Source organism: Triticum dicoccoides, chromosome 6B, assembly GCF_002162155.2.
Source record: "Triticum dicoccoides isolate Atlit2015 ecotype Zavitan chromosome 6B, WEW_v2.0, whole genome shotgun sequence".
Classification (NCBI taxonomy): Eukaryota; Viridiplantae; Streptophyta; class Magnoliopsida; order Poales; family Poaceae; genus Triticum; species Triticum dicoccoides.
This window is the reverse complement of record NC_041391.1, coordinates 14,479,391-14,488,221: the sequence shown is the minus strand read 5'-3', so window position 1 is coordinate 14,488,221 and position 8,831 is coordinate 14,479,391. Positions and strand designations below refer to the sequence as shown.

Genomic DNA, 8,831 nt, shown 5'->3' with positions numbered 1-8,831 from the left:
AGACATATAGACAAGCCCCGTTGGATACAAAATACATCCGAATACATCCGAACCACGCGGACCGGACAAATTCGTAGTTTGAGGGTTCACGTTGGAGATGCCCTTTCCAACTAGCATGCGGTCGCTCGTTCTTAAGTCTATTTGGGGCAACATAACACCTGGAGCTCCTATATGGCGACCAGCATACAACGTATCTTCCAAGCGCCTACGCCCCCCCCCCTCCTCCCCACCCACACCACCACCATGCGCGCTCTCCCGCGGGCCATCATGGGTCGGCCCATGTGGGGGGCCGGAAGCCCAATTCTTCTTTTTCTTTTTCGATTTCTTTTCTATTTTTAGTTTTTCCTTTTAAAAAATAATTTGGGATTTTTAAAAAAATTCGGATTGTGAATTCAGAAAATGTTCTAGATTAAAAAAATGTCCGGGAAATGATAAATGCTCGGGGATTCAAAAAATCTTCGTGATTCAAAAAAAAATGTTCGTGTATTCACAAAATGTCCACAATTGGAAAATAATGTTCATGCACTTTTAGAAAATGTTCGAAATATTGAAAAAAATGTTTACAATTTCGAAAAATGTCCATGTAATTCTGTAAAATGTTCAAAAATTTGCAAAAGAAGTTTGAAAATTAAGGAAATATTTATAATTTTTAAAAATATGTACTAAATTTTAAAAATGTTCATGATTTAAAAAAAATCATGGTTTCAACAAATATACATTAATTAAAAAAATGTTCGTGAACTCAAAAAATATTCACCAATTGAAATTTTGTTTTGTTTTAATAAGTCTGAAATGAAAAAAAATTGAGTTCAAAAAAATTTCACTCCAATTTGAAAAAATGTCAAATTTCAGAACCTGTTCACCGATTTAGAAAAAATATTCTCAAAATTTGGAAAGTAAAAAAGGAAATGAAAAAATAAAAGCGAAAAGCGAAAACTAAAAGATAATGGAAATAAGAAAAAGAACAGGAAAACGGAAAGGAAAAGAAAATGAAAAACCAGTTTGGGAAGGTTTTCCAAAACTGGACATGAGCTAGTTGGGCTGGTCCATATGTACGCCAGCGGGGGAGCGGGGGTAAACGCGCAGTCGCGCGACTACCAGATCTGCGGATCGGAGCCTTGGGTTGTGGTGGGACGAATCCGGAGGGCGCAATGGTGGCGGGTCATCAGCGCTTTTTCGAATTACCGTTGTTGGCATTTGTTTCTTCTTCTTTTTCTTTGGTCTAAGGCAAGTCCCGATTGATGTTGATTGAGAGATGAAACAAGTTCAATTTTATACCACAAATAGAAGGAACAGTATCAGAACATGCTGATGCAAATAATAGAACATGATGTGTTCAATAGGGGCAGAGCTAGTCACCAAGCACTAAGAGATGGCAAGTTATAACCATAAGATAGATGGTGGATGTAGCTTCCAGAACATGAAGTTAGCAAATACCAAAAAAATTCAGCACCAAAAAAATTCTAGAAAAATGTATGTACACAACTAAGGCCGCTAGATAACTGGAACTGAATTCCATAACAGCTTCAGTAGAATTCATGTAATCTGATACTTAGAACAATAATGCAATAAGGTAATTTGAACCTACATGAGAAAGACCTGTGCACGAAAATTAAAAGTTGGATGACACAGTTAACTGGTTCAAGAAGTTCAATAAACTTAGGGATGAACGTTCAGTTCAGGCTCCGACACTTTAGGACACATTTGTGCTGGAACTCCCAGACTGTTTGCATGGCAGTGTAGTTTGAGTCATCATTACGTCCCCAGGATATTAACGATATACAGGGCAAAAAAGGATAACGACGTGCCACTATAAATTTCAAATTCACATGTAAGATCAAGGGGAAAAGGTTAACCAGTCAATCTCTGATGTCCAAACAAAAACTCAGTCAATAGCACCTAACATCTTCGTTGTAATCATGTAGGGCAGCATGAATCTGGAATTAAAGTCATGATGAATAGAATGTTAAGTCGTAATGGACTGATTCTAGTTGAGGACAATCATGCTTCCCATATACTCCCTCCGTTCGGAATTACTCGTCGAAGAAATGAATGTATCTAGATGTATTTTAGTTGTAGATACATCCATTTTTATGACAAGTAATTCCGAACGGAGGGAGTAATGTAAAAGGGAAATGGAATACAGGAACTAACTTACTGCTGACAACTTCAACGAGTGGTCGTGCACAAGACAGTCATGATGATCAGTACAATTTTCTTTTTGTGAATACGCAAAGCTTCTAATTAGGAGGCTTGAGGTGTACAAAGTATTGGATCTGGTACAAAAGAGGAGGCTTGAGGTGTACAAAGTAGGGCAGACCGTGAAGCAAACCACGACGGGGTGAGGCGACGGCGATCCTAGGACTGGAGGAACGCAGATCTACAATGGTTGCTGCCAACTATAACAGAATGGTTAATGGAGTACAATGGTTACCAACTTGCCATATCTTTACTCCAAAGTTTACTCAAGTTATGAAGGGCTGAATATCTAGCATATGACCATCAGTACAGCAGAAAAGTAAGGCGAAAGGTGCCAAGGATAACTTATTAGGACAAATCCAGGACAAATGTGCAGCTCCCTTGTAGTAGCCATCCATATGTATGAAACACATATAGTGGATCAACAAAATGGTGATAGTCTGAAAGTTTACTACTAGCTTGTTGGAAGAAGTACTAAAAAAATCTCTAGAAAGGGTTGACAGTCAGAGAAGTTTACTACAGTTTCTCCAATGATTATTACATTTCAGACATACTAAAAAAAGAAAAGGTTGGAAGAAGTAACCTAAAGAGAAGTTCAGCCCTCGATTAGCACTACAGAGCATCTAGGCAAAATCTCTAGAAAAGGGTTCAATCAGTGCCCTGTTCCAGAAAATAGTGGTATTTTTCAGGGAGTAACTCCTTATATTCCTGGCTTTTTCCCCCTGACGCAAGTGCAGCCAACAAGCTAGCTGTGGACGCTTCAAAGGTGAACCTCCTCTCATCAATTTTAGACAGATAAGTCCCAGCCCTTGGCACCTCCCCTTTCTGAAGTAAGCTTCTAACTATAGCATTTAGCATACGGGAGTCGGCAACACATCCATTCTTCTCCATAGAAAGGAATAGATCATCAGACTCTTGTAGAGAACCTTCTTCAATAAGTTTTTGTATCATTAAGCTATATGTAATAACGTCGGGCACTAATCCGTTGGCCCAGATACCGTCAAACAAATCTTTGGCTTCTGCCTTCCTGCCACATTTAAGCAATGCACCAATCATAATATTAAAAGTGATAACACAAGGCTTAACCTTCCCGGCCAACATTTCCCTGGAAACAACCAATGCATCATCTATCCTTCCATTCTTAGAGTAACCATCAATCAGTATGTTATAGGTGATAACATCTGGTTCCATGCCAATTGAGACCATATTGTCAAGTAACTTGCTCACTTCATCCATCTTACCAATGAACAAGTATCCACCTATCAGTGTGTTATAAGTACACACATCAGGCTTCACACCCATGTGTACCATCAGGTCGAAGAGATCTTGGGCTTCCATAACCCTTTCATTTTTGCAAAGGCAGTCCATAATTGTGTTGAAGAACACTGTGTTGGGACAGATGCCGCGATCAACATCTCAGAAAATAGTTCATCAACCTTCTCCCATTTGCCACAAGAACAAAAACCACTAATAAGGAGGGTGAAAACTATGATATCAGGAGCTAACCCTTCAGTTATCATTTGATTGAATTGGGACATAGCATCATCCATTCGGCCAATCTTGGAAAGTAAGTTCACTACCGCTCCATAGGTCGCTACATTAGGGTTCAATCCATGCTGCCGCATTTTTTTAAATATATGCATTACCTCACCAATCATTTCTTCTTTAGCATATGCAGATATGAGTATGTTGTAGAGAAAATGATTTGGCGCAATACCATTTCCCACCATCAAATCAATGAGACAATGAATCTCATGAAAAGATCGTTCCAGAGCATACCCATGAAGCAAAATGCTGTAGGTAGTAACAGTCGGTTTTTGGCCCAAACTGACCATGGAATCAAAAATCTTCCTAGCTTCTGCGCATCTTCCATTCTTGCAAAGATAATCCATCTGTACATTGTAAGTTACAATATTTGGTTGAACACCATTTCTAGACATTTCTTTGAAAATCCGATCCACCTCTTCGCACTGTCCTAATGAATAATATCCTCTGTTTTTAAGGCGTCCGTAAGGCGTCGCTTAGGCGACGCCTAGGCGTCAGGGCGCCCTCCAGGCTCAGGGCGTCGGCCTTGCCTTAGACAGTCGTGTAAGGCGTCCGCCTTAGGCTGTAAGGCGTCTCAAGCGTCCGCCTTAGCGCCGCCTTGCACGCCTCAGACCAAATCGGACGCCTTAGCTTGTCAGGCAGGGAAACAGAGATTGCAGGCGGGAAAACTGACCTGGGCGGGAACACAGGCGCGGGAAACATTGGTTCAGGTGCGACCAGTTATGAGAAGGGGAAAGAGAGAGTGAATCGACGCGAGAGGTCTCTCCTGTCTCCTCTCTGGACCATTGACGGAGGCTTCCTCCTCAGATCTGCGGCAGCCGCCAGCCTCCTCCCTCCGGCCACAGTTCCTCCCCCTCCTCTCTGGCTGCAGCTCCTCCCCATCCTCCTCTGGCGCAACCCTCTTCCAGCGGATCAGCACCACATCAAGGTATGAATTCAGCCCTCTCTTCTCCCCCCTTTCCCCCTCTCCTCTTTCTTCCATCCAGCAGTGTAGCTTGCCATGCTTGCCTGCTCTGTTATGCACAGCTCCTCTACTAACTGTTAGGTGCTGCCTCTCTTATGCACAGCAGTGTAGCTAGATGTGCTTGCCCGCTCCTCATCTGCATCTGTTTCTTCCCAGATCTGCTTCTCCACCCACAAGGCAGCAGCCCCACCATTGCTTCTCTCCTTCCCCATGCTTGATCTGGCTGCTCTAGTGATTTGGCTCTTCTCTCTTTTTCTTTGACAGTAGCCAGGTGTACCTGCTCTGATGGATCTAGCCAATGATCCTAGGAGAAGAGCTACATCAGATGATCCAGCCTGGAAGTATGGGTTCTGGCCAGATTTAGAGAGGAAAGATTTACTCCAGTGTACATTGTGTGGCAAGATAGTCCATGGTGGAGTGAGAAGGCTAAAGCAGCACTTTTCTGGGGGTTCCAGTGATGCGGATAAGTGTCCCGAGGCATCCATGGAGATTAGGATAGAGATGCACAATTCCTTAAACACTAGAAAGTTTAAAGCTATGGAGCGATATATTGATGAGGAGGATGAAGCTGAACTTCAAAGGCGCCGTTCTGTCATATACACAAGATGATTTGAGGCCTATGCTTTGGTAACAGTTTATATGTTAATGTTAGTTGTTAAATCTCCTAATTGGTGGCCATCTATTATATATGTATGTACAATTTATTAAGTTAATGCTAGTTGTTAAATCTCCTAATTGGCTGCCATATATTATATATGCACGTGTTTAAGGCGTCGCCTCGCCTTACGCTTTAGCGCTTAGGCGGTGAGGCGCCCCCCCAGCGCATCGCCTCGCCTTACCGCCTTAAAAACATAGATAATATCCATGTATGAGACTGGTATATGTGGCAACATTAGGCAGAATTCGTCTCTCAAGCATCAGTTGAAGAACCTCCTCAGCCTTGTCCATCGCTTGAAGCTTGCACATGCCAGAGATGATTGAGTTATAGGTCACATCATTTGGCGAAATCCCCTGACATAGCATTTCACAAAATAGGCTGTAAGCTTTGTCCACCTCACCCTCTTTCAACAAGCCATCAATTACGGTGCTATAGGTCACCACATCAGGTCGGCAGCAACCTCCATCCTCAACCATCATGTGAATCAGCTCGAGAGCCTCTTGGCTTCTCTTCTCGTTGCAGAGACCCTTGAAAAGAATGTTGTAGGAGAAAACATCCGGTACGCAGTTAAACATGGGCATTATTCGGAGTACGATGTCCATTGCATAGCTGGTCTTGTTCTCCGCACAGATGGCCTTGAGTAGGTGGCTGAAAGTGATCATAGCATCTGCAGTAAATCCCATCTTGATGATGTGGCCCATGGCAGCGAAACCAAGGTCCTGGCGGCCAGCGCGGCAGCAGCAGTCGACTAGAATGGCATAGGTGATACTGCAGGGTGCCACCTTGGACCTTGCGACGCGGTTGAAGAGGGAGACGCCGAGCGCAGGGCAATCACGGCCGACAACGGTGAGGAGGCAGTTGATGGCATGGATGGAGGAGGGCCCAGCAACCTGGAGCAATTCGTCAAACAGGTGGAGTGCGTCCTGGGTGCCAATGTCTCCGGCGTGGTACCGAGCCTTGATGTTCTGCTCTAAGATGCGTCTGCCGACGGGGACAAAGCGGCGGCTCATAGCTCCACCTGGCCGGAAGAATCCCTCGAGGGGATAGGATGGCGCCGCCGGCGCTCACCACCGGCGCAGCCTGGGCATGAACCTGGGGTTAGAAGGAAGGAAAGCAGAGCAAGATGGACGAGATGTCAGGATGCCAGGATGCTCACCGTCGAGCTGCAGCTGCTGCAGTAGGTAAATGCGATGTACTGCAAGAGATCTGGCCGCCGGCGAGCTGGTCGACACGGCCGCAGCGTTGAGGGGCGCGAGGACGAGACCTCCGCGCTCGGTGCTGGCTGCGGCGGCCCTGAGGAGAATACGACCCTCCGTCGCCGCGCGCTGCGTCCCCGACGGCCGACGCCGGTGAGGACGACCGGCGCCACTCTGTACTTCCGCCGCCGCCACTGGCCTGAGACCCTGAAGAAGTGGTTTTTCCTGAATAAAAACATATCGGAGCCCGATGTAGTTTATATTTTTAAGTATAAGACAAAAAAAAAACGCTCACGGCCGCTTTACCTACTGCAGTTTATATAAAGCATTAACGACATACACATCCATCCACATACAAAAGCAACACCACACACGCCCTAGAGTGGATACAAAGATGCTATCAGCTACACCTTCGATACCACGAAGCAAACGAACGATAAGTAACAAAGCACCACTTCAGATAAATAAACAAGGACACAGCAGAACATCGACGAGCCGAGGTCTCCAAATCGGTGTCTTTATAAGGGCATGATGCCGGAGCGCCGCCACCGTCCGATCAAAGTGATCTGGGATATCACCCGGAGTGTCTCGGAGGGGATCGAGCAGCTGCGACGGAGAGAGGGGCGATGGGCGCCGTCACCACCGTACCACCACCGTAGCACTGCCTGAGAAAGACACCACCCGCAGCTGCCGCACCACCTGCGAGCTCCCAGAGCGCCGAAGCTTCGCCACCAAAGGGCCACGCTGCCGTCGGGCTGCTGGGCACCGCCCGAGACCAGCACCTTTGCATGCACAGGCGTCCTGCGCCAGCCTCAAGGGCGAGCAAAACGGGAACAAAAGAAGCCCCGCCACCGCCACCGCCGGCCTGGCTTTGCCAGGCGGCGAGGGGGGAGGGACCGGAGAAGGTAGAGATAGAGCCGACGGCTAGGGTCTCTCCCAAATGCTCGTGGGAGCATCGCGGGAGGGAGGAGGATTTCTCCCTCCACCCTCCCCCAGCCGAGGTGGCCATGGTAGAGGTTACCGCCCACAGGCCTAGTCTTCCGCCATCCGCACCGCTGCTAGATCCGGCCATGCCGAACGCCGCAGAACCTGCCGCAACCCGCGCCCTCAACCTGCCAGAACGCATCCACGTACCACAACCACCTCCAAGCCACCAACCGCCACCCATGGCAGATCAGAGCACCCGCGCCCCAGGCTGCACGCAGCGCCCATCGCACGACGGACCGCCGAAAACAGATCGACCAGATATGGCCAGGACCGTCCCACATGGCAATGCCTGAGGAAGATGCCACTCGCAGCCACCGCACCACCTGTGAGCTCCCAAAGAGTCGAAGCGTTGCCACCAGAGGGCCACGCCGTTGTCGGGCCACTAGCCCCCGCACGAGCCCAGCACCACCAACCGGGACTAAAGGAAATTTAATGATTTTTTTTTGATTTTTTTTTAAATTTGATTTTTTTATTTTCAAATTTCTAAATTATTTTAACCTCTAATCTCTAATCACCACCCCTCATCACTGCTCAATTTATCCTCTAATCTCTAATCAGCCCTCATCATTTCAAATCATCTAACTTCCCGAACGGTCACCCATCCTCCCACTCCCCCAGCCTGAGCACACTTAACTTCCGGGTTCTATTCTCCCTCGTTTCCAAGTCTGTACTTGTTGTTTTCCTAACAATAGTAAGATGTCAATCCTATTAACCCTCAGGAATTTTGCTTGAGCATGAAGTGACACATTTCACTGTTTGAGTTTGAAACTATTGTTTAAAAAAAACAATAATTATTTAGTAACACTAATATTTCTTGAATAATTGTTTGACCATTGTTTGACCACAGTTTGACCAGATTTGACCAAAATTCAAAATAACTGAAATAATTATTTAGTAACACTAATATTCTAGAATAATTAGTTTGACCATTGTTTGACCGTTGTTTGACCACAGTTTGAATTTTTTTTGATTTTTTCCACTCTAGATTTTAAAAGCCCCGTAACTTTTTTCTGTTAGGTTTTTAAGGATTTTGAAAATGATTAACGGGGTTCCCCTAGTTAAATTCGGATGTAACTTTTCGAGTAGATGATTTTTCATATAAAAAACTTTTTCATCCGAGTTCGTATGCAAAAGTTATGCCCATTTTACTAAATTCTAGAGAGATTTTGCAAAAAAAGTCGAAATTCATATTTGTAAATTTTCCCGACAACTAGACCATATATCACATGGGAAACTTATTTTCTTTTATTTTTCATCATTTTCTTTTATTTTTTTAAAAACT

The 8,831-nt window shown here is 45.3% G+C and overlaps 2 protein-coding genes across 2 annotated transcripts; one reads left to right on the top strand and one right to left on the bottom strand.

The window, feature by feature from the left end:
* Positions 1-3,944: 3,944 nt before the first annotated feature.
* Positions 3,945-5,418, top strand: LOC119320548. Its single transcript, XM_037594603.1, has 3 exons — positions 3,945-3,999; positions 4,314-4,672; positions 4,976-5,418. Exons 1-3 carry the CDS (start codon positions 3,945-3,947, stop codon positions 5,315-5,317), a joined length of 756 nt encoding a protein of 251 aa, XP_037450500.1. The 3' UTR covers positions 5,318-5,418.
* A 120-nt stretch (positions 5,419-5,538) lies between these two features.
* LOC119326193 (protein Rf1, mitochondrial-like) lies at positions 5,539-6,616 on the bottom strand. Its single transcript, XM_037599893.1, has 2 exons — positions 6,523-6,616; positions 5,539-6,446 (listed from the first exon to the last, which is right to left on the bottom strand). Exon 2 carries the CDS (start codon positions 6,374-6,376, stop codon positions 5,552-5,554), a length of 825 nt encoding a protein of 274 aa, XP_037455790.1. The 5' UTR covers positions 6,377-6,446; positions 6,523-6,616; the 3' UTR covers positions 5,539-5,551.
* Between the last annotated feature and the right edge of the window lie 2,215 nt (positions 6,617-8,831).